Raw genomic sequence first — 26962 nt, forward strand, 5'->3', positions numbered from 1 at the left:
GGAGAACTCACACTTCCTAATTTTAAAAGTTACTAAAAAGCGACAGTAATCAAGACAGTGTGGTGGTACTGGCATAAGGATAGACAAGATCAATGGAATAGAACTAAGAGCCCAAAAATAAACTCATATTATTATGTGTAACTGATCTTTTAGATCAATTCCACAGGGACAGACCGGTCTCTTCAACAAGTGGTGTTAGGACAAATGAATATTCACATGCAAAACTATGCATTTGGGACCTTGTCTCACACCACATACAAAAAAATTAACTCAAACAGATCTCATACATATTTTATGTAGTATATATAGTACTTTGGACTTAAAAACCACTGGATTACCTTAGATGCTGTCACTTTTAATCGTTCAACCCCTTTTCGTCAAATCAACAATTATCCATTCAATCCAATTCCAATATTAAACAGTCATTTTCAAGCATGCTCTTCTTACCCTGCACAAGCTTGTAAACAGGCCAACATTGTCGCCAGAGTTTCTGGAGGAAGTTGAGCACTTTTGGGCTGATCTTTCTCTGGTGCAAGTCCACCCAAAATAGAAGGACACCGTCTCTTTAAAAAAGTCATACAAGCCTGGATAAAAGGCTCCTGGAAAAGAGAAAGTCTCTCTGTATTTGAAATTCATCATTAATTGCTTTCAGATAAGACTAAGCACTACGACTAAAATCCAGAATACAATAACATCTTCATTGCCACTTTCTTAAGCTATCTTGACCATCAAAAATTAAAAGCAGTAATAAACAGACAAATCCTTACTCCATGCTCTCGAATTTTATCTGTGAGCCACTTGTCAAGTTTGAGGTATTCACGACGTGAAGCAAGTGCAGCAAGGTCAATAACAAAGGCAAATGGAGTACCATTTAGCAGCATTGACAAGGCCTAAAGAAAAAGGATATTAGAAACTACGAGTCAAGCAACTGAGTGACTTTTCTGTCCTATTTTCTGTTTCCAGTTTTTATTTTCACAAACAAGTCTAAATAAAACATACTGCTAATATTTTCTTAGTCATAATTTTTTAAACAGCTTAGTAGAAATCAATGGTAACACTTGTCCCTACTTAAAATAAGATCACATTTCAAAGACAAACACATGACTTTACCTTCAAAATAAACTTTACCCTGTGTTTTTTCAAATAATTTAACCTAAAGCAAAGCAAAACACAAAAGCGTGAAAAATTATCCTTACCCATTTTTAAAAATCTAAACTCAGGCTTACTCTAACCTAAGTACAACTACAACACCATTACCAGTGATCAAAGACATCAAGAATCAGACTATTTGTCAAAAGACCCTAATGAAAAGACCCCTTTTGCTAATGAAATCTGCAAAAGGGTTGAAAGCCAACCAGTTTCTCTAAAATTGTATCTCACAGATTACATCTGAGGTCAATCATCACTTGCTTTAAAACAGCCTTACAAATATCACAGAAGACCAAACAAAATTCAGTGAAATGTAAATGAAAACATTTTTACATTTCTAAAACCACTCTTCTTCCAATCCCTTTCTACATACAAGGAAAAATTCTAAATCTCAACCATTCTAGCTAAGAGTTAGTTACATGTGAATTATTCCTAAAGCACCTATGTTACATAAAAATGTTATTTTTTATCATTAATAAATAAAAACCGTTAATCTGTGCCTCCAAGCTCACCTTCAAGTCCTGGGCCACATCAAGTATTCGAGACAATTTGGCCTGGTCATACTGCTCCCCTCGCATGTACCATTCTGCCATTGCATGCATGATAAGTTGGCGGATTGAGGGAGACTGTCCCTAAGAAAAGAAAAAGGAGGGTTAAATAGCAATACCACTGACCATTTTGATAGGCTGTTGCAAATGCTATTGCAAATGCTGATTTTACTTGTATTTATGTAAAACTGAGGTGTATCAGTGCAGACAACAAAGCTCAAGCCTCAAGCGTTGATTACAGTGACTTTTTTTTTTTTGTAGGAAAGCAGTTTTTTCCATATTTCCCAAATGAAGCCTACCCCGAAACCCTGGGGTCATATAGTCACATACAACAAACTTATCTGTCCTATAAAAGTCTGCCTATACATTTTCAAAGCCGAAGTATGATGAGAATATGAGGATGCATCAAGTTTATATGATCCCTTAAATTAAATCACAAATCACTGGCCTATAAAAACAAAACAGTTTAAGGTAATCATCTCTCATGCTGCACAGGGTAGTAGTTTATCAGTATTTCTGGGACTAGAGTTTGTACATTCTAAATCTAGCTATTTTCACAAATGATCATGCTCATTTTTTATAATTATTCAATTTCTTTTTTTAGCAGAAAACAGCCTGTCTTTGAAGACTGATCTAAAGGTGTGCAGTTGAATGGTAATTTAGAAAATGTTTCTCACAGAAGCAAGAGCAAGGCAATTACTATCACTGTCTAAATCACTTTCTAGTAACTGTCTTAGACTGACAGAAAGTCCTAGTGAAACACTATCTAACCAGGAGTGGAGATACAAGTCCTTCCACTCTGCCCTTTCCACCTCACAGATGTGGTGAGAAAAGCCTAAGAATGTCTGGGCTACAAACTTTTGGTTAAATGTTTGATAAACATTACTGTCTATCATGTGATTTGAGTCTCTAGAAATGGAGTTGGTCTGACTGAAAGGCATGCAACCAAGGCTAATGTCTTTCATTTATAAGGTCTTATCTGAATTTTTAAAAGCACTTGTTTATAACAAACTACAGCAGGAATATCTTAAAAAGGGAAGGGGCACTTGATATAAAGGGGAAGATGACTGCTTTTTCTTAAAGCTTCTACATATATCTTTATTTAAAATGTAGGCTATCGGGGGGGAGGAGGAGGAATCAATGGACAAAAGAGTATTTGTCAAATACATTCTACAAAATTGGCAAGGGCGGGGCAGGAGCACAAGGCCTTGAAATCTCAGCAGGAACCAAAGTAAAATTTAAATGCTGGATTTGGATAAAACAAAATTATGTCAATTAAACTGTTTTATGATCTTCTTCCATTTACTGTTAAAAAGTGAAATGAGAACCTTCTGGTTCTATGATAAATGATTAAGCTCTTTACTGCTATCGAAAGGATACTGGTACACTAGCAATACAGACCTTTCATAATACTGATTTTTTTTTAATTGTCTTGCCTCCTTGCTCTTTCAAGTTTTATACTTTAATACCCACATGATGCTAAAAGATAAAATAAGTTTTATAGAAGTGTGACTTTTTCAGAGTGTCAAAATTCCAAGATTGACAATTTCTCTAGGTGAACATCATCAAAAGAATGTCAATTATGCAGAAATAGAATCACAGATGTAGAAAACAAACTTGCAGTTACCAAGGGGGGAAGGGGAGGGTGGGGTGGGATGAACTGGGAGATTGGGATTCACATATACACTACTGTGTATAAAACAGATAACTAATGAGAACCTACTCTACAAAAACTCTACTCAATGCTCTGTGGTGACCTAAATGGGAAGTAAATCTAAAGAAGAGTCGATAGGGCTTCCCTGGTGGCGCAGTGGTTGAGAATCCACCTGCCAACGCAGGGGACATGGGTTCGAGCCCTGGTCCAGGAAGATCCCACATGCCGTGGAGCAACTAAGCCCGTGCGCCACAACTACTGAGCCTGTGCTCTGGAGCCCGTGAGCCACAACGACTGAGCCCACGTGCTGCAACTACTGAAGTCCGCAGGCCTAGAGCCCATGCTCCGCAGGAAGAGAAGCCACAGCAGTGAGAAGCCCACGCACCGCAACGAAGAGTTGCCACCTCTCACCATAACTAGAGAAAGCCCACGCACAGCAATGAAGACCCGACGCAGCCAAAAATTAAAATAAATTTAAAAAAATTAAAAAGAGTGGCGATATGTATACATATAACTGACTGACTTTGCTGCACAGCAGAAACTAACACAACATTGTAAAGCAACTATACTCCAATAAAAATTAATAAAAAAAGAAATGTCGGGACTTCCCTGGTGGTCCAGTGGTTAGGACTCCATGCTCCTAATGCAGGGGGCCTGGGTTTGATCCCTGGTCAGGGAACTAGATCCCCCAATGCCACAACTAAGACCCCGCATGTCACAACTAAAGATCCCACATGCCGCAACTAAAACCCAGCACAGCCAAATTAAAAAAAAGAAAGAAAGAAAGAAAGAATGTCCACCATGGGGTGGGGGGAGATAAACGGGAAGATTGGGATTCACATATACACACTACTATATATAAAACAGATAACTAATAAGGATCTACTGTATAGCACAGGGAACTCTACTCAATACTCTGTAATGGCCTATATGGAAAATGAATCTGAAAAAGAGTGGATACATGTATATGTAATAACAGATTCACTTTGCTATACACCTGAAACTAACACAACATTGTAAATCAACTATATCCCAATAAAAATTAAAAAAAAAAAAGAATGTCAGTTATTAAGACAAAGAAATGGTCATATCTTACCTGCCCATGCCATGCATAGTGCAAAATTATAGCTGAGTTAGGGTGGTTTCCAAGGAAAATTGGCATCAGAGTGGAGATGAGTTCATGGCGCAAGGTGTGCCAGGAGGTGTTGATTTGTAGTAAGGCCAATACCAGCATGTCTGGACAGTGTTTGATAGGGAAGCTGAAGAGTTGTTTGACTTGCTCATATTGCCCTACCTCTGCGAGCCTCAGCAGAGATTCAATCAAATCCAAGCTCTTCCTAACAAGAATGGAAGCAAGATACTCTATCAATGAAAATCTAAGTACACAAAATTCATTTTCCAAATAAGTGATACCAGCTATCAAGACAAAACCAAGTTGTTGTCATCTTTTAATATTTGAAAAATATTTAAATTGGTGCTGTTCATCTCAAATATATAATGCTGGTATGCTTTCAAACTAATTTCAAAGGCAGTCCAAATTAAGAGAATACATGATGAAGGACAGCAGACACGACTGATCATGTGCATAACCATGGACCGCCTTACCAAAGAGTTACCATCAATAACTTTTGTGATTAGAGTGCAAAATAAAAACAAATAATAGCAGTTTAGAACAGTCAAAAATCCAACACAAATATAGATATAATTATACACAAGAAAAATTCTACATAAAAATACAGCCTGACACAACACTGTAAATCAACTATACTTCAATTAAAAAAAAAAAAAAAAAAAAGCCCAAACACTTACTTTGGTAACACCAAGTTTTTACTTAGGTGCACAATGCCCCCTATGAATTATTCTTGCCCCAAGAAGCTAAACATGGTTGACTTCAATCAAGCCTCAAGGTTTTGCTACCCTTAGTCCATGAAAACTATGGGGATAGGGATCAAATTAAACACCATGAGGAAACAGATACCCCACACCACAGGGTAGACTATAGGATAACTGATCCTACTTCTCCATTAAATCGATGGCCAAGAATTATATTTAAGAAAAAAAAAAAAAGAGGAAGAAGAAAGACTTACAGCACAAAAGAAACTATGTGGACCTTGTTTGTACTCTCAATCATACAAACTGTTAAAAGGCATTCTTGAGACAATTAGGGAAACCTGAATATATAGCTACATTAAGGAAGTATTAAATGTATATGACATTTCAATTTTATAAAATGGAAAGAGGCCTTTATCTGTTAAAATAAAATAAAATGAAGACATACTGCCGTAAACATTAGACTTAACAGGAGAAAAAAAAAACCAATCCCGTACATCCAATGTTGGCTAGCATCTGGGGAAAGGACACACTTCAGAACAAACCACTGCTTCGGTCAATCTTTCAGAACAGGGATCAGCAAACTACATCCACAAGTCAAATCTCACCCACTGCCTATTTTTGTAAATACTGTTTTGTTGGAACAGAGCCACACCCATATTTACATTGTGCTACAATTAAAGAGTTAAGTAGTTGCTACAGAGACCATCTGGCCTGCAAAGCCCTTTACAGGAAGTTTACCATCATCCTTTGTTTTATAAGATGTGTCCCAGGGGAGTATGGTTGGAAAAAATGGAAGAAACATTATAAAGTAGATGTCTTTGGGGACCAATCCAGTCCATGCCCCCTCTGCATAGCTGTGGGTGTATTATAACAGTGATGGAATTACTTTTACCATCCTTATCTCACATCCCCAGAGAGGAGTTAGTTCCAGAAGAAACCAACTGAGCCAGTCAGATTCTCTAGCAGAAATTTTGAATTGAAACTCAGAGAAAATAGGTAATTCAGCTTAAAGTTTTAGATGTCATGCGTTGGCCATTTTGAGTCACTTACAAAAGAAAGCAAGCAAGCAAATCTACAGAGAGAAGAAAGGGATTTAACATTAAGGGAGAAGTAAAAACCTCCTTCTAACATTTGACTTGTTACAGAAAATATACAATGGCAGACATTACAAGAGGAAAGATGTATCTAGTGATAAGGAGACTAAATATAGATTTTCATCCACCAACACCCTACTATATAAAAATTTAGGGTAAGTAGGCTTACTAAAAATACTGTTTCGTTTAAACCTTTTAACTACGTAGTTGGCTCACTATTAATCTTATAATTCAAAAAAGTATAAGTGACCCTTTCAAGAAAAGCTAGATGAAGAGTGTTTACCATGTGGCAATTTCTCGATTGTCATCCTCTGGTGGTGCTTTCAGAATATCAGTGGCAACAGTATGACATGGGTAGTCGGCAAAACAGAAGACCTCTGGATTTATAAGGGAATGCTGAATGAAGGAGAGCTGGAACAAGAGAAAAAAGTCCTTACTACCATAAATGACTGTGAATGTTATATAAAAATGTGAAACATTTTCACTAGGCTAATCTCAATCTTAATTCTCATTCATCAGAATGAAATTTCCCTTTACAATCTTAATTATTCGATCTTTCAAAACCACAGACAAGTCAGACAAATGAAAGGTGCATGGTGAGGTGACCTTGGAGACAAACATCATTAAACTATTGGGAAAACAGTTTGATTGCTACACTTCAGCTGAGTCTGACTGGTACTAAATTATAATAATGTTCCTTCAAAATTTATCAGAGTCTCTGCTTTTCTGAGCAATGCAAAACAAATTCTACATTAAAAGAATATTTTAATCAATGGATAGATGGCACTATCTAAGCCATGATTCTTTGCCTCTTCTATAGCTAAACATCATTCACTTACCTGGCCTTCTGCATGTTTCCAAGGTCTGTATATGAGGTCTACAGGGAACACTTCCATACCCAGACCCCTCTGAATGCCATACACTACATTATGAAGTCCTTTACTGTCACGAATTTGAAATCCAGGATGGTCCAGTTCGTAAGTGACTTCCTTGAAATTCAAACTTGGGTTCTAAAAATAAAAGCATTTCAAAGTTTAATGAAAAGGGACTTCCCTGGTGGTGCAGTGGTTAAGAACCCGCCTGCCGATGCAGGTGACACAGGTTCGATCTCTGGTCTGGGAAGATCCCACGTGCTGTGGAGCAACTAGGCCCATACACCACAATTACTGAGCCCACGAGCCACAACTACTGAAGCCCGCGCACCGCAACTACTGAGCCCACGTGCAGCAACTGCTGAAGCCTGCGCGCTCTAGGACCCTCGTGCCGCAACTACTGAAGCCCACGTGGCTACAGCCTGTGCTCCGCAACAAGAGAAGCCACCGCGAATGAGAAGCCCGCACAGCACAACAAAGAGTAGCCCCCACTCTCTGAAACTAGAGAAAGCCCACGCACAGCAGCGAAGAACCAACGCAGCCAAAAAAAAGTTTAATGAACAAAAGTGTACATATTTTGATTGCTTTATCCAAAGAGCCATATTAAATCTGAAGTTCAATCAAGGTGGTCTAATTATAGACTCAAAATCGTCTAAATCTTTCTGGCATTTCCAAAGAGACTTGGAAAGGTAAATTCTTAATATTCGAAATAAACTGGCTCTACTAGCAAGCTACTCCAAGTTACCTTTCAGTTCACAAAATACTTGTGAATACGTGAGTACGTAAAGGGGAATTCTCTTCCCCTACTTTAGTCCAACGAACACTCCCATCTCAATATGGCAAATAGGTAACGCTTCACTTAGTGCCTCGTCTTTACAGTAAGATTCCACTATCTTGGAACAAAGTTGCAAAGATAAATCAATTATCCCAAATATCAATCTTAATTAACAAGGACTTCCCACGTGGTGCAGTGGTTAAGAATCCTCCGGCCAATGCAGGGGACGTGGGGGTTTGATCCCTGGTCCAGGAGGATCCCACATGCCACGGAGCAACTAAGCCTGTGCGCCACAACTACTGAGCCTGTGCTCTAGAGCCCACGAGCCACAACTACTGAAGCCCGTGCGCCTAGAGCCTGTGCTCCACAACGAGAAGACACCGCAATGAGAAGCCCGTGCACCGCAACGAAGCGTAGACTCTGCTCGCTGCAACTAGAGAAAGCCCGTGCGCAGCAATGAAGACCCAATGCAGCCAAAAATAAATAAATTTATTTTTTTTTTAAATCTTAATTAACTGAAGATCTCCCCTAAAAGCATCCCAATTATGCATCAGGAAAAGTGATCTAGATTCTTTATGTCAAAATGACTAAAAATTCCATTCAAAAATGTTTTATGAAAAGGTATTCATAAAAGCAGTATGAGATTCCTTAAAGAAACACAAAGCAAAGGAAACACATTTAGAGAAGATAATTTACCAAACACTCTGCACCAAGCAATAAGAATATTTTGTGCTTGGGACTTCCCGGGCGGTCCAGTGGTTAAGACCCCGCGCTCCCGATGCCGGGGGCACAAGTTCGATCCCTGGTCGGGGAACTAAAACCCCGCATGCTGCACAGCGCGGCCAAAAAGAAAAGGGGGAAAGAAAAAAAAGAAGAATATTTTGTGCTTGGAAGAAAAAAAGGCTGTGCACACTTCATAATTAAATCTCCAACCAAAGCGTTATGTCCAGTTTAGTTTTGCTCTAAGGTGACGCCTTTCAATCCATGAAGACTTTAATGCTTGCTTTGTATATGGTACAAAAAATAAATGTCAGTTGGGGTATTCACTCCAAGACAACAATAGCATTCAGAGGTAACATTTTTTTCTTTTCTAAAATTTGTTTTAAGGACTGACTGTGACAGAATAAAACCATAAATATACTATTAAACAGCATTATCCTAGAGAGAGTTAAGTTTGGTAAATCCACAGGCGTGCCCCTATGGTTTCCTCCTCCCATCCTTGGAAGTAAATCAGAAAATTAACCCAATGTGTATCTGAAACTGTCCTCTGTTCCCTTTCTACAAAAAATTGTACAGAAACTCAAATATACGGGAAAACGGAAGAAGAAAGAAAAGAGATTACTAATTCAACTATTCAAATCCACAGTGAAGGCGTTCAATTTATGGCCTTCGCACTCTCTGAAATCAAAACATAGGTTCAGATAATATGGAAAACTGTCCTTGTCTGCAATTTTTTTAAAGAGTTTTTCAATAGTGCAATAAAGTATAAAGATGAAACTGAGGGAAAAGCACGTTTTCATATTTGCAAGACAACCACAGGTTAAAAACAAATTAGTAGGGACTTCCCTGGTGGTACAGTGGTTAAGAGTCCGCCTGCCAATGCAGGGGACACGGGTTTGAGCCCTGGTCTGGGAAGATCCCACATGCCACAGAGCAACTAAGCCCGTGCGCCACAACTACTGAAGCCCGCACGCCTAGAGCCCGTGCTCCGCAACAAGAGAAGCCACCGCAATGAGAAGCCTGTGCGCCGCAACAAAGAGCAGCCCCTGCTCGCCACAACTAGAGAAAGCCCGTGCGAAGCAATGAAGACAAAAATAAACTAATTACTTTTTTAAAAATTAAAAAAGAAAAAACCAAACAAATTAGTAACTGGTTATCCTTAAGTGCTAAACCTGTGGTTTTATTTTGCTTTTCTTCCTTTTCACTTTCTAAGTTTTCTGCCATGATCACGTGTTATTTTTTCCCTTCTTCTATTACTAAAGAGTAGGTCTGAACACCATAAACCCATCTACTATTAAGAAAAAGAAAACCCACTGATGCTGTTAGTAGTAAGGTCACACAGAGAACAGTATAATTCCCTGTTACTCAATTTTACTTATAAGTTACAAATGTAGAAAACTAAAAATGAGAAATAGGATAGACAAATGACCTGACACCTTATCAAGAATGTTATGGAAGTATGTATTAGTAGTCTTTAGTGTTACATTTTGTTCCTTGACATTTTATGAACAAGACTGAAAACATTACATCTTGATCTTGACTCCACTGTTCTCTCACTGACTAAATTTCATCACTTCCTTTTAATAACTAGAAGTTTCACTTTTTTATGTTTTATTTTAACAGTTCAACATTTTAGGAGAGGTACGTTGTTTATTTGGGGACCAATTATTTAGTTTGTGGATATTTCAGAAGTGGAAGTAGTAAGATAAGTATGGATTTTTATTATCCCTATAATAATATCCCATAAACAAGGTTGGCAGGGTTTTTGTTGCACCTTCCAGAAAACATTCAGAAGACTTCCTTTCTCCTCAATAATTCCTCATACAATCATTACTTTGTAACAAATTCATCCTCCCCAAAAAACCACACACTACCAAATCACCTCAGCAGTGCTACTCAGAATTGCATAGCAACAATTAATTATGAACAAAGCTAGAGTTTGATTGCATACTATTTCCAGTACATAATTATCTCGTACCCCTCATTACTTTTGAAGTCAGAAATTATAAAACATTGCAGTTCTCATTCAGCTAGGCACTTTATTCATTAAAATTTTCTTTCTTTGGGCTACATCACACTAACATCATAAATATATAACATTACATGTGTACTCACCAGTTCTTTGAGAACATCAATCAAGACTTCTACATTCCATGTGTGTGCCTGTGCTCCATCACTTTTATCTTTTCCATCACTCCAGATCCCACTGCCAGGAGCAGAGATACTCTGTAGAAGTAAAATCTGAATTAAACAAAGCCAACTACTCAATGTGTTCAGCTCTGGTTGGCAGAACAATCATACTGTAATATAATAAATAAAACAAAGAGGGCAGGACATTAATTCACTTTGTAAAATAGTTTATTTCCACACCTACCTGTAATGGAATTCCATCTGTTAATCCTGAATGAGTTCGAGCCATCATTCCCAAAACCCTTGCAACCTGGGCAGCTGTGACCTCCCGAACACCAAACTGCATGATTATATTGCGACATTCTTCAATACTGAAACAGAAATTTAACTTCAGAAAAATGGTACCCTCAATACCAAGGTTAAGAAACACTCATATAAAATGCACTTGAGTGAAGTCGCTCGAGTTTTACTAACACAGAGTAATAAGCTTCATTTCTTGTTACTTTCACATAGCTAGGAATGTAAAATCCACCTACTTAAGGAAATAGAAAAAGTTTAAAATACCGATGGAAGAAGGAAATGTGAGTTAACAGTAATATCTACAAAGAGACATAAAATTATCCTCCTCAATCTTCGGTATAAATCAAGTTATTCTTTAAAATACTGGTAACTCAAGGGTTATTCTGATATGTATAAAGCCCTGAAAATGTATTTTAACTTTTTCACTTTGCATCAACAAAAGTTTTATGCCAGGCACATTTATACACACACAAGAAATACACTTTCAAACATAAGTGGAAATGTGGTTTGTATGGGTTTTAAAAACATTAAATGTTACACTTAAAGTCAAAGCAAAGCACATTAATGCCCTTTATAACATATCTCAGAAAAATATTAACAATCCACTATATCACAGTCCTATGTGCTACCATTAGGGTGAAACAATTTCCTTTTATGCCCCTGGCAGGTGAGGAAAATATGTTGAGAGGCAGGGTATGAAAAGGGCAGAAAAGGAAGACTGTAGAAAATCAAGGTACAGCAAGGAAATTGAGGGTGGGGGCAGGGAAGAGCACATTAGACATGTTGGATGGGAAATGATGCAAGTTCCATGAACACGTGCCTCAATGCCCTCCCTCTCAAAACCTAAAACTGCCTACCATGGCGACTAGGCTAGGAACCTCTGATCCTTAAATTTGAGAAACTAGGGGGGATGGAGAGAGAGAAATTTAGCCACGAGAACATTTATAGCTGCCACCAAAACTAATATGTGGAAGATTAAATTTAGAAGCAAAATTCTTGAGAGGCAAAGATAATACATTAAGGAATCTGTAGGAACTTGCTTTAAAGAATTACATTGTGGGGCTTCCCTGGTGGCGCAGTGGTTGAGAATCTGCCTGCTAATGCAGAGGACACGGGTTCGAGCCCTGGTCTGGGAAGATCCCACATGCCGCGGAGCAACTAGGCCCGTGAGCCACAACTGCTGAGCCTGCGCGTCTGGAGCCTGTGCCCCGCAACGGGAGGGGCCGCGATAGTGAAAGGCCCGCGCACCGCGATGAAGAGCGGTCCCCGCACCGCGATGAAGAGTGGCCCCCACTTGCCGCAACTAGAGAAAGCCCTCACACGAACCGAAGACCCAACACAGTCAAAAAAATAAAATAAATAAATAAAGTAGCTATAAAAAAAAAAAAAATTGGAGTCATCAAAATATTCTTTAAAAAAAAAAAAAAAAAGAAAGAAAAAAAAGAAAGAATTACATTGTGCTTTTCACAAGAGTAATCAGAAGTTTAAAATGTCTGACTACCAACCTTGCACAAAAGCCATAGCCCACTTCTTGCATGAAGTCAGCCAAAGAGCTCTCCATCATGGTTTTAGCTACCCCTCCAGAATCAGGCAGGATTCTGTCCATTAGAATGTCCCGTTTTTCAGGGTATAAAAGTGGTGCAAGCACCACGGGACAGCGTTCCTGGGGAAAATCTGAAGAAGGAAAAAGATAATTATAACTGCTATACTGATTAATAACAAACTATCCTCTTTTACTCCTTAAAAGCCCCTCAAACCTGAGTTTTCACAAGTCCATATTCAAAGCAAAGTTTATTCAGTTTTTCCAATCCAGCTAGCCTAGCCCAAGTTATGACTTCAACCCCAATTCTAAAATTTGAATGTTCTTATGTCACAAAAAATGGTCATAAGTATATTTTTAATTTTTTATATTAGGATCCCATTATCTACTGCACCCTAAATATTACTTTAAAATTTCACAAAAGGGCTATCAATTCCCATGCAAGGAAGACATCAGAAATAATTGGTACATCAGTCTCTCTTTATTTCACTGACAAGTGGAAAACGTCCTATTACTGAGAAAGTTAATGAAGTTTAAATTAAACTATATCAATGTTAAGAAGTAAACAATAATAAGAGTGAAAATGGATAGTGGTTAGTCCACTATAAAAGATTTGTTTTAAGCACTATCTCTAAAAAAAGGATCAGAGGAAGGAGGATGGCAACAACAGAACCAGGAGTTATCTTAGCATAACAATGCCAACAGCCAAGAGGTAAAGTGGATATATGATCAACATTTTAAACTAAAGAGAGCATGTCACAAATACCGTAGTCTCTGTCTCCCTAAAAGGGAAAAATCTGACCACGTGGAAATATACCAAGTCTGAAATGAGACTGTACTTAGATAACAAATATTGCTGGTAAGTGCTCTTCATTTTATACCTTTTCTATAATGAGGCTTTTATCATTTTTATATTTTAAATTATAAAATACTCTCTTCCTTGAAAGATTACGAAGTTAACAGAAAAGTAAATCACTGTCTTCATTTGTATTCTACAATCCTTTTGTAATGTGTGTTCATCCAAAGAAATCATCTTTTGTAGGCTACAGACACTCCTTTTTACCTCTGCGCAGCGTTTTAAGAAAAGCGTCTATCTGTTCCTGTCCAACTCCAAAGGCTCCCTTCTGCCCAAAGAGGAGATGGGAGAGGAGGAGGTGTAGGACCTCTATTGCTATATCCTGGAAGCCACCTTCTTGATTTCCACTGACGTCTGCGTCAATGTAAGAACGCAGAAGATCTGGAAGCTTCTGTTTGATAAACTGGGCAGCTAGAAGTGAGATAAATAAAAAACCACAAGTTATTTTTGCACCACAATGGGTAAGAAGTCACATACCATCAAAATACAGATGATCATCATTCTCATTCACCAACGCACCCTTCACCCTCTAATGTTTTTACAGCTCTAGCTGGTAGGCATAAATAAAAGACCAATTGCTAGGGGCTTGGCGGTGGGGGGCAGGGGCAGGAGGAGGAGAAGGAATGGAGAATTTTTGGATGGGTACAGTTTCAGTTTTGCGAGACAAAGAAGTTCCAGACATCCATTATCCCACAATGTGAATATAGTTAACACTACTGAATTATACACTTGAAAATGGTTACGAAGGTAAATTTTATGTGTTTTTACCATACGTACGTATACATACATACATAAAAGAGACCAAAAGAAAATAATCTTACTCTCTAAACTATGGAGGCTCAAGACTCAGAAACCCACGGATTTTAAAGACTCTAACTTCACTATAGGATCTTTAGGGAAAGGGAAACTTACCAAAACCTCTGAGATCTGAGCTGGAAGAATTCAAGAGGGCAAGGCCAAAAATTACCTGAAACAAGAAGGGTTAGATTGACCAAAGAGTCAAATAGTTGTTTTATTTCTAATTTTGCCTACATCTCTTTTCTTAAATCACTTACCTCTTGTACTTTGCTTAACTTGAGAACTTTACTCAGCTGGGCAAATAAGTGGGGTGCAGGCTTTAAACTCTGAAACAAACCAAACTTTATTTTAAAATAAGAACATACAGTTTTCAAAAAGTTTATAAAAGCATCTGTTTACCCAATTATGGTGCTACATAGGAGTGACAATTCTGTAGTGCTGCTAGCAACAGCTGTGGAACTGTGTTCTGACAAGCTTAAGCCTTCACATCATCCGGTTTTATTAAGATTCTAATTATTATCAAACCACCTTGACTTTGTTAGAAAGCTACAAAAACTCCAAAGAAAGTATCTGAAATTTTTAATTTAAAATATGATATTATGAGACCAAGGATTAAGGTCTTTTTAGAAAACCAAATAAGAGATCACATTCTTAGGACCACTGAAGATAAAAGGAATACCAACCTTCTGATAGTGCAATGGATTATCAATGGCATAGGACAGCGTCGAGATAAAATTTGGCTTCGTAATCAGTGACGCACACTCCTGAATCAGAAACTGAGTCTTTAAAAATAACAAATGAATTTTCATTAGCACTAACAGTCATCTTCTTGCACAAATAGAAGCAGCATTGCTCAGAACATTAAAGGGTAACCTGATACTGTATACTGTTTCTACATCAGCTCTTTAAAAATCCTATTGAAACTACCAAAGTCTATTAGCAACAAGTGTTAAACCAAAACCTCTACAGAAGAAAGTCCACTGACAAGATAACTATAAGGAGTAATACCATGACAAACTGTTCCCAGGTTGAGAATCAAACCATAGAAACTCAAACTAGGTGAAGAGATCCTCTCTCTGCCTTACTTACTTGTCAAGCTGGACTTCCCCACAGTCCTGCTTCCTTCAGGCAGGTCTGATTCCCAGCTCTCTAAGCCTGAACTAAGTAGCTGTAATGGTCTGCAGTCAGGCAGGAGAAGAGAAGGACAAGAAAAGGAAAAGTCCCACTGCCTTTTAGCCATTCAGCTAAGTTTATTTTTGGATCCTATATGTGTTTGCTACCCAGCTATGCCCAAAATGCAATTCATGGGACAATTAGATCTAAGTGAATATATATACTATGTAAGCCCCAAATACCTGATGAAAATCTTTGCCACTGCTTTTACCATCGCCACTGAAATCCACATGCGAAAATAGGCAGCGTAATAAATGCCTGTCTGCCTCAGGACCGTGCCGATTCACAATCTAAAAAGACCAAAAATATGAGTTTGCTAAGAGTGACTTTCTTTTATTTTTTTAAAAAAATTCATCTCTAGGACAACATCCCAAATTACATTAATTGTTCATTTTGGAACAAGAGTTCTAGGAATTATTGAGATGGAGGGACCAATATTTTATAATTAAATATTTTTTAAGTGTTTCCTACAGGCACTAGCAGGGAAGAGAAGAAGAAGAACTACCAGTAATTAGCCCCATGTAACAGTGTGCTCTTATCAACCTCTACACCAAAAACACCAAACAACAGCACAAAGGACATGTTTAAGTTGTAAGGCAACAATTTTATAACAAACTGGACTCATGAGAGCATCACTTTTTCTATCCATTGTTGTTTTTACCCCTAAAAAGTGTAACCTGAAATCTAACACAACTGTGACTCTTGGTAATAGCCTATAGGGCAAGGCCCTAAAGGAACTGGTCTGATATCAGTACTGGCCCTGAGCTTCTTGCTGTTCCTCAAATTTATTAATGTTTGTACTTGCTATTCCCTCTAACTAGAAAACTCTAGATATCTACATGCAGTTTGTTCTCTCACTTCCTTTAGGTTTCTGCTCTAAAGCCACCTCATCAGTCAGAGGTTTCCTAACTACCATCCCTAAAATAGCAACATGAACTGCCCCACCATCACCCCTCATCCTGCTTTACTTTTCTCCACAGTACTTACCACCACCCAATAATTTCTGTTTATTGTCTATGTCTCACTTGACTGTAAGTTGCATGAGAAAAGGGAATTTATGTAGTTGTGTTCACTTCACATTTAGGTCAGGAAAAGAGCTTATTTAGCACAATGTATGTGCAGAGTAATCATTTGTTTATTAAATGCCGCACTAAAATTTTAAAATATTTAACTACCTACTTTGGCCTAAAAATGTGACTGGGCTTCCTTGGTTTAACCTTCAACAACTCTGCCAAAAATTACTCCCATTTTATAGATGAGAAAGTGGACACTTCAAACAGACTCCATGAGCCTAAAATCCAATAGTTTATGAGTTAGGAGTCTGGTATTCATAGTCCAACTCCGAAGTCTATACTCTTTCTACTGTGTCATAATTATGTCACAGCCAGCTAAGTTAACTTATTTCAGTTTCAGTTTTCCCCATCCAGAACATGTGAGAGTTAAGTAAGACCAAGCTTTACACTGCCTCAGACATCTTAAAGTTAAAATCTATATAATCATAGGTTATTTTTTCCTATCCCCTGGAACACTGAAGACATTATCTTAAAGAACCAATTCAAATTAATTAAGAAGAATTACCTATGCTCCAACCAACCAGACCTCTCCCTCAAAAGAACAAGAATAACTGGCTTAACAAACATTTGTTGAGTACATGCTAGATACCATTCAAGGTACAGCAAATATAACAGCAGAGGAGACCAATGGGTTCCACAGCTCTCATGAAGTACATTTTCACGGAAGAAGAAAAGTACAGGCAATTTCTGATAATATTAACTCATGAAGAAAACAAGGTTATATGATATTGACAGGACGGTGGGGGGGTATACCTCAAAGAGGCCATCCCTAAAGATGTAACATGTAAACTGAGACTTAAAATATTTAGGTGACAACCACAGATACAACTGAAGGAAGAGCATTTGAGATAGAAGGTAAACAATACATAAAGGATTTTAGTAACAGAAAAAAGGCCAGCAGGAGTCAGGGAACCAGATCATGGTTAATTAGCATACTGACTTAACTGGTACTCTTACACCAACCTAAAAAATGGAAAGACATTCCAAGAGACTGTCAATGGCCAAAAAAACCCCAGAAATTTTTGTTTTAACTAGGATCAGCAAATTTTATGAATATCCCTTATCCTTAGCATTTCTGTAACATTTTATAATTTTAAAATTGCTTTTACAACAACTCAATCTTCACAACAACCCTAAGAAGTATATACATATAATACACGTAATATACCATGTTATTACAGACAAGGTTTGTTTTGTTTTCTTTTTTTAATCAAGGTTGCAAAGACTAAAGACAAATGTCATATAATTTGCTGGATAAGTGGTAGAATCAGAAAGTGTGTTTTATGGCTGCTAAGTGAATGAAATATTCCTCCTGTGATACCATGCTACCCTTCCTAGGAGCAACTGTTTTCTTTTAAAACTAAAGTGGTATTTTAAAAACATGATCTTGGGTTGCAAAGATGTTGAAATAAGATTTCATTGATCCCATAAGATTAAGCCTCATATATTTTCCCTTAGGTTCAAACCATTACACCCACTGGGCAGGGAGACTAGCAAAATCAACACCCTTTTAGTGAAGTAACTACACCTTACAATTTGATAGCAAAATCTTTGGCTATTAAAAATAAAGTAACTTTATCAAAGGCATTCATTCTATAATACTTTTGTAATAATCTGATTTGTGGCTAGAGTAACATATTCTCATCTAAGAGTCACATATTAAGAGGAACATTAAAAAATAGTGCATCCACAATGGATGGTAGAGATTCAGAAAATCATGCAGAATGGTTGAGGAAATGGGGCACTATTTGGCCTAGAGAGCACACATAAGGGAAGAATAAAGACTTAATTATGTGAAGGGTACTTAAATATTAAATCCTCAGAAAAAGAGCCCCAAACAGTTTATTTTAGCTTGTTACAAAGATACTCCTAATAAGGTTGTCCACAAATGGTAATGAGTAAATGAAGTAGTCAACTAATTTCCACAGTCAGAAACATCAAAAATCCCTACCTCTATTAATACTTTAAAAGTCATTCTTTGGGTAGAATACTGATAAAGCAGCAATTATCTGAGGAATTGTGCCATCAACCCCAGCTCCTAAAAACAGCTTAGAAAAAAACCCACATTGGGACTTCCCTGGTGGTGCAGTAGTTAAGACTCGGCTTCCAACTCAGGGGGCACAGGTTCAATCCCTGGTTGGGGAACTAAGATCCCACATGCTGCCTGGTGCAGCCAAAAAAACCCCAAACAAACAGAAAAAAAACAAACCACATCTACAGAGATTTTCACATAAAAACAAGATTTATATAAAGAAAAATACTAAATCTAGTCTAATAGATGATCTCAGAGGCCCAAGATTCTATATAATTACAAAGTACCAGATTTTTAAATTTAAAATTGAAGACAGTAACTCACTACATTACAATGATTAGTTATAGTAATTGGAATAATTGGATTGTACGTAAACATATATATAATCCACACAAATAATGTAGGATCTTCGTATTTCTTAAACTTGTTGTACGTATTCTAACCACTAAAAATAGTCATTCCAGGTTTTTACTGTATTACCTGTATGAATGCTTTGGGTTACTTTATAAAAAATAGTGTACCTATTCAAAGCAGTTTAACATACTGAAAAGAACATGAAAAACTTTTGCAGTAAACATAAAGGGTTACTTTTAACACAAAAGGCACAGAACTGTCAAACTCCTAAGTAAAAGATGGTGGAACTAAGAGCACTTTTTTCCTATTCTAGCCTCTCATATATTTTTTTTTCCTAGCCTCTCATATTAAAAAAAAAAAAAAAATCCATTTTCAACAAAACATTCACGTAAGAAGTGGTCCAGAGAGATATGTCAGATAGCTTATTCTCAGTACCTCAAATGACAGGCTAAATGCAGGTTTCTATTTGGGACTGATAAATACAGAAATAAAAATGTTTAGGACTGATGAATGTCCCAAAACACACATAGTTATCCTTTGTTCAAGTGATGAATCTGGAGCACAGATGAGCATGAAAGAAGACTGTCCATTTAGAGACCCAGATCAATATATGGAAATTAGAAAATGGCAAAGGAGACAGAGCTGAGGGAACCAAGCTCAAGATGCTACTTTTAATGTCTGTAAGCAAACCATCGAGTTAAAGGAGAATCCTGGAGAAGCAGAATAACGAAGAAGAAGAGGTAACCATTACCAAACCTAGATACAGAACATGGCAGACTACCCCAACACACTTCCCCACCCTCAAGCATCCCCAAGATGGTTTATATGTGAGTAAATAATGTGTTGATTCAAAGACAAGCAAAAATCCAAAGACTCAGCCTGGAACCTATTTGAAGAAACTGTAAAACAGAGCAAAGAAACAAACAAGACAAGTGAAGAACATACTTTTCAAAAGACTTACCCCCCACCCAGAAAAAAAAAATTTTTTTTTAATTTAAAAGAAACAAAAGACCTACACAAATAAACAAACAGAAGAGTTCAGACAAATAGTATTCCATATCCCTGAAGAGATTATAGGAGCTGTTTTTGTTTTTTAAGAGGAAAGTCCTCAAAAAGGTAAAACAAAACACTAGGTTCAAGTACAACATAACAGAAGGAAATGAAAGCAAACTTTTGGCACTTAAGAAACAAAGCAAAAACCTTACAGAAAAGATAACTTAATAAACTTAATAATCAATATATAATACCTCAATCCACAAGAAATGAAAAGAAAAACATTCAAAGAGAACAAAAATATCCCTGAAATAAACATTTGAGTTGGAAGAATGAAAGGTATACCATAGCACAAGAAAGGCTGATGCAGAATAATCAATACTACAGCATACACTTGAAGTTAATAAACTCTAATGAAAAGGAAATTCAGGGACTTCCCTGGTGGCGCAGTGGTTAAGAATCCGCCTGCCAATGCAGGGGACACAGGTTCGAGCCCTGGTCCGGGAAGATCCCACATGCCACGGAGCAACTAAGCCCATGTGCCACAACTACTGAAGCTCGTGCGCCTAGAGCCCGTGCTCCAAAACAAGAGAAGCCACAGCAATGAAAAGCCTGTGCACCGCAGCGGAAGAGTAGCCCCCGCTCACCACAACTAGAGAAAGGCCATGCGCAGCAACAAAGACCCAACGCAGCCAAATAAATTAATTAATTAATTTTTTAAAAAAAGGAAATTCATAGGGATATTGAGGTTAGGAATAGATGCTGGCAGGAAAAGTTAGTCACCTAAAATGCATGACGGAGGAGAGAGACAAAGGAAGATAGGCAGCTTTTGGCAATTGATGCTGTTGAAAGAATAATGGGGAACAATATTTGCAAAACTAGGGGGAATATATATATCTAGTGATAACTGGACTTCAAATAAAAACAAGAAAGATATTCTCAAGCATGAAAAGAACTCAGGTAACGGCACCTGAGTTCCAAATGAGACAAATCTTCTGACAATGATCTATGGTCAAAAAAATGTATGAAAATAAAAGATATTTTCAGGAATATAAAAACTGAAGTAAAAGAACAGTCTGCAAGTACTCAATCCATTTCAATATATAATACATTTTTAATAAGACTAAGCAACTCTTTAATAAAATTTTTTAAACTGAAGTATAGTTAATTTACAATGTTGTGTTAGTTTCAAGTGTACAACAAAGTGATTCAGTTACATATATTTATCTTTTTCAGATTCTTTTCTATTACAGGTTATTATAAGATATTGAGTATAGTTCCCTGGGCTATACAGGTCCTTGTTATTTACCTATTTTATATAATAGTAGGGTGTATTTATTAATCCCAAACTCCTAATTTATCTCCCCCTACCCTCCACTATCCCCTTTGGTAACCGTGAGTTTGTCTTCGATGTCTGTGAGTCTCTTTCTGTTTTGTAAATTAGTTCATTTGTATCATTTTTGTAGATTCCACATATAAGTGATATCATATATTTGTCTTTCTCTGACTTACTTCACTTAATATGATATCTCTAAGTCCATCCATGTTCCTGCAAATGTCATTTTTTCATTCTTTCATTCTTTTTTATGGCTAATATTCCACTGTGTGTGTACACACACACACACACACACACCCCACATCTTCTTTATCCATTCATCTCTCAATGGACATTTAGGTTGCTTCCATGTCTTGGGTACTGTAAATAGTGCTGCTATGAACACTGGGCGTGCATGTATCTTTTCTAATTAGAGTTTTCTGCCAATATATGTCCTGGAGTGGGATTGCAGGATCATACGGTAACTCTATTTTTAGCTTTTTAAGTAACCTCCATAGTGTTCTCCATAGTGACTACACCAATTTACATTCCCACCAGCAGTGAAGGAGGGTTCCTTTTTCTCCACACCCTCTCCAGCATTTAGTATTTGTAGACTTATTTTTAATAATGGTCATTCTGACTGGTGTGAGGTGATACTCATTGCATAAACTACTCTTTTAATCAAAGTCATTTTATAGATTTGACTTTGGAAATAAACGTTTTACATGGTATCAAGCAAAATTAGATTACTATTAGAAGTACTTTGCAAATATTGAAAATAATATGAAAACAATGAACCCAAACTCCATATCCAGTCGGTGGTGTGGCATAACTATGCCAAGAAGAACTATTCGAAATGACTTTAAAACAGTAACTTGATTTTACATCTCTAGTGAGATATACCTTACAAGCTCCCCCACCAACCCCACCAAAAAAAGGTAGACTATTTTCCATAATCACAGTGCTGTTAGTAGAGTCACAGATAATCTGAGACTCTTGACTGTGAAGTGTGGAATAAAACAAATGACTTTTCCTCACTGAAAACGGGAATCTTCTGCACTGGAAGTAAGGAGAGACAGATTTTAGGTAATGAATTGAAATAAAAATCCCTTGGTCCTGAAATTAAACTGGAAGTATTAGTATGAACTCATGGTGTATTTTCTCCTTAGCTTTGTCCACAGAAATGCCTAATAATGGCCAACTGAGTATCAGTAAACAATACAAGTGTTGAAATAACTTTCTAGGCCCAAAATGGAGTGTTCCTGCCCTTGGTGTAACATCAGCAAACCAAAACTTAGATAACTCTGGAGTCCCCGTAAATGTTTCACTTGACCAGAAACACAGTATATTCAGCCAGCCAATTCCCAAACATCAAGCCAATTCTGGGTGTTCTAACCCCTATCTAACCCCTAACAAGGTTGACTATGTGGTCCCAGCCAATCATATATTTTCTATTTGTCTTTTCTTTATTCTTTTTTTTTTGGCCGTGCCAGGCAGCATGTGGAATCTTAGTTTCCTGACCAGGGTTCGAACCCGTGCCCCTTGCGCTGGGAGCATGGAGTTTTAACTACTGCACCACCAGGGAAGTCCCTGTTCTTTATTCTTTATCCTATAAAAGGTTCTTGTCTTCTGCCCATTTTGCAGTTCTCTGAAGTAAGACTGTCCACTTCATGAAATGTTAAATAAAGTTTGTTTGTATCACCTAAATGGTCTTAATCATTTATTAACACAAGAGACGGTAATCTCTAAATACCATTTCCCAGTAAAATAAAACCAAGACCTCTTAGAGAAATTGCTAATTTTCCAGGTCTGAAGCAAGAAACATACGAGTCTGGAATATTTCAGTTTCCAAGTTTCTGGAATCGCATCAAAGACGACGAATAAGAATATGGTCAAAAGGACTCAGAAGCCAACATGAATAAGTTTACATTGGCCAAAGAGGATAATGGATGAATATCAATAATACTTTCAATGAATTCAAACACATCAAATATGTTAAAAATGCATGAATTCCTAATATTAAAAAAACTCATTCATTGGTCATATTTGGAGGATGCTAGGAAACAAGTCATTTTGAAAATCAGCAAATAAAGAGAGAGAATCAAGCCCTTCCTATATAAACTGTACTTCGGGCAACCAGATAGTTACAGTTGGTAAGGGCAAGTTTCCCTTTACAGAACTATGTCAACTAATAAAAAACGCCTAACAACTAGAATGTCACCACTTTGCAATCCCTAACAAATCAATGAATCCAGGCAATGAACAAAGCCTGCTAAAAATGACAAAAATAGAGATGACCAGACATCATGAACCTAATTAAAGTACACACCACCACCTGTAAAACTGTCCTAAGGGAGAAAAAACCTTAATCTGATTAAGCTCCCAAATTTAATTACCAATTTACAGGAAATACAACAGTCAGAAGAACATGTAAAATACCACGCTGGGAATGTAATCAGCAATATTCAGACTGTGGGTAACTACAGGACAACCTGATTTCTTTAACAAAATAACTGCAAGAAAAATAGAGGGAGAGAAAACCTATAGATTTTAAAAGAGATTTAGTAAGGGCCAACGCAACAACCAGACTGAGGAAAGGGGTGGGGGGTGGTCGTAACTCAAATCAACTTTTAAATTTTTTTTATGAAGCAAACTGAGGAAATGTGAATGTTAACTGGATATTTGATGTTTAAGAATTATCTTGCTGGGGGATGGGGTGTGGGGGAGGATTGGGAGTTTGGGATTAGCAGGTGCAAACTATTATACAGAATGGATAAACAGCAACATCCTCCTATATAGCACAGAAAACTATATTCAGTGTCCTGTAATAAACCATAATGGAAAAGAATATGAAAAATAATATACATATGTATAACTGAATCACTTTGCTGTACACCAGAAACACACTGTAAATCAAATATACTTCAATACAATTTTGTTAAAAAGGATTACTGTGCTTTTTTTAAAAAAGATGTGATAACAGTATTGAGGTTAGGTTTATATAAATAGATGAAATTATAACTGGGATCTGCTTTAAAACAACTGAGGAGAATGGGTTAGATGAAACAAGATTGGTCATGACTTCAAATGAAGGTAGATGATAGATTCATGGGGGTTATATTATACTACTCGTGTGTGTGAGTAGTATAAATAAATTTTACTTAATTTTAATATAAATTTTACTTATGTAATAAATTTTAATTTTTAACTTTTATTTTATTATATTTTTATAAATGAAATAAATTTGAAATTTTAACAAAATGTTTTAAAATTATATTTACAGAGACTATCATTTAAAGAACAGTATAAAATGTTTTTATAAACTACTTTTAATGCAAAGACAAAAAATACTCCAAAGTGTTAAAAAGCTGAGTAGAAAAACCAGAGTTGATTTTTCTATATTTTACTTACATAATTTCTTTAATAATGACAACAAATATTTTTAAAGAAAAGAACAACTATAGGAGTTACTCTCTAAAGCAGGGGTCCCCAAGCCCTGGGCCTCGAACTAGCAGCCGCACAGCGGGAGGTGAGCGGTGGTGAGCAGTGGGCAAGGAGCAAAGCTTCATCTGCGCTCCCCATCGCTCCCATTACCGCCTGAACCATCACCCTCTCCCTCCCGCATCCCCGCCCATTTTTTCCATGAAACCGATCACTGGTGCTAAAAAGGTTGGGGACTGCTCCTCTAAAGAACATCATAAAATCCTGACTGAGGGGGCAAATTAAATTCTAAACTTGTTTTTTCATCTATAAAATGGTAATACTAACTAGCTCATTGTTCATGTTTAGGGAACTCATACATCTAATACATTCAATAAACATTCCTTCTTTCCACTTGTCAGTAGGAGAAATAACAAAGGGAACACAATCCTAGCCAACCTATTAGTCTAAGCCCCAAAAAGTATGGCACTAAAAATATATTAGGCATCTATGAACTGCAATAAGCCTTTACATATCACCAAAGGAAATCAAGACAAGAGTCAAGAACTAGAACCCTGCTCCCATCCCAGTTCTAAATTCCTAATCATTCTAAAAGTAAAAGAGAGGGGACTATCTGCAAAGGTAGCACTGAGGACACACTTGTCTAAAGAATATCTGTAGACACTGAAAACCTCAGCCATAGGCTGAAACCAAGCATTCTAACATTTACCTTCAAAATCAATTACTTATTAATTTATTCCTTCTTTCATTCCAATTGCATTTGAACACTTACTAAATGCTAGGTATAAGAGACATAAACTAAAGGACAGTCCCACACCATGAGGTCTTGGGAGTAGGGAAGATGATCAAACCAATTAAAATATAGTATTAAATTGACCAGATCACGCAGAGCCTTGCTGGGGTAAATTCAGACAGTGCCACCATATTTCCCACTTCAAGTTAAAGTTGCAGGTGTCCCAGCAATCAGCTCCTTCAATGTCTAAGATACAATCATACTACCCAAGGGAACATGCCCTCCCTAAGGAGCCCTCACACAATAACAACAGGGATATGAAGGCCTAGCCATTTGGGCCCCCCATGGGACAACTCTGATACCCATCCCAGAATTCCCCATGGAGTTGATGAAGATTTCCACTGTAGTTCTCCTTCTGTCCAATTCTGTTTCCAATCAGTCCTCCTCCTCCTACAGGTGTTGAAACCTTATAAATAACCTGCATTCCAAAATGTCTCATATCTGCTTCCAAAGAACAGCAACAGAGGCCCAGCTTAGGGAGTATGAGCTTTAAATTGAGTTGGACAGAGACACACAAAAGATTTTAAAATGGCAAAGAGACTATTAGCTATACATTTTAGAAAGGCCACTCTGACAAAAAGTGGAAGATGTTTTATAGTAGGGGCTGTCAGGGGGTCAAACTTGGGACTAGATGACCTTCCAATCCAGAGTCTCTAATTTCCTTCTACCTCTTTGTCTTCCGTGAACAATTACAAAGAGATTCAACATAAGAATGTTGTGGGTTCCGATCTCACATCTGCCACTTTCAGGCAGAGTACCAGTGGGCAAAAATATTTAATGTCTTTGAACCTTAGTGTAAAATGGGAACAATACTACCCACTACGCATCCTGCATGACTGTAACAAGAATGTGAGAACTGACATAAAATCACATTAAAAATAATGCCTGGAACACTGTAAATGCTTGAATGGTTGCTATGACGAGAGAACTGACCGTGCACAGAATTACTGAACTGACAGAATGTTTAGCATTTTTCAGTCAACACTGTAAGATCAATCCATGTTGTTCCACAAAATAGTCTCACTGCTTCTTAGTATACCTTGTTGATGGACACTTGGTTGTTTCCAACTTTGGGCTATCACAATATATGGTTTTTTGATCAATGTATATATGCATTTCTGTTTGGTACACACACAGAAACAGAACTGCTGGGTCGTAAGTGATATGTTCAACAACTAAAACAGCTTCTGAGATGCTAGTATCAATTTCCTTAATCTGCATGGTTATTAATAGCTATGTTCGTTTTATGAAAATTCATCTGCACACTTACGATTTATGAATTGTTTGGTATGTACATTTTACTTCAGTAAAAAGTTGATTAGGAGTTACTCAGTCTTCCTCAGTCTCTCCCATGTATACATGTTATTAAATCTTTGAAAAAAAAGCTCACACACACACAAGAAGAGTATGTGACACACAGCAGATGTTTAAATAGTAGCTGCATGAAACTGTTAGGTCACATTCTGACCAACACAGCTTTCAGAATGAGCCTAAGGAATTAATCCAAATAAAGGAAAAG

General features: G+C 37.2%; 1 protein-coding gene across 10 annotated transcripts in view; it reads right to left on the minus strand.

The window, feature by feature from the left end:
• The window catches only part of CNOT1 (CCR4-NOT transcription complex subunit 1), a 98224-nt gene that overhangs the window by 46336 nt on the left and 24926 nt on the right, over window positions 1–26962 (minus strand). For all 10 annotated transcript variants that reach the window (XM_059905226.1, XM_059905223.1, XM_059905227.1 and 7 more), the window contains 14 exons: window positions 15625–15732; window positions 14953–15051; window positions 14527–14595; window positions 14384–14438; window positions 13679–13882; window positions 12581–12749; window positions 11020–11146; window positions 10761–10871; window positions 7118–7288; window positions 6562–6689; window positions 4448–4688; window positions 1662–1781; window positions 768–890; window positions 448–599 (listed from right to left, as the gene is read on the minus strand). In XM_059905226.1, coding sequence (XP_059761209.1) covers window positions 448–599; window positions 768–890; window positions 1662–1781; window positions 4448–4688; window positions 6562–6689; window positions 7118–7288; window positions 10761–10871; window positions 11020–11146; window positions 12581–12749; window positions 13679–13882; window positions 14384–14438; window positions 14527–14595; window positions 14953–15051; window positions 15625–15732 — 1877 coding nt within the window. The remainder of the gene's footprint in view (window positions 1–447; window positions 600–767; window positions 891–1661; window positions 1782–4447; window positions 4689–6561; window positions 6690–7117; window positions 7289–10760; window positions 10872–11019; window positions 11147–12580; window positions 12750–13678; window positions 13883–14383; window positions 14439–14526; window positions 14596–14952; window positions 15052–15624; window positions 15733–26962) is intronic.

The sequence above is a fragment of the Balaenoptera ricei genome, chromosome 19, assembly GCF_028023285.1.
Source record: "Balaenoptera ricei isolate mBalRic1 chromosome 19, mBalRic1.hap2, whole genome shotgun sequence".
NCBI classification, from domain to species: Eukaryota; Metazoa; Chordata; class Mammalia; order Artiodactyla; family Balaenopteridae; genus Balaenoptera; species Balaenoptera ricei.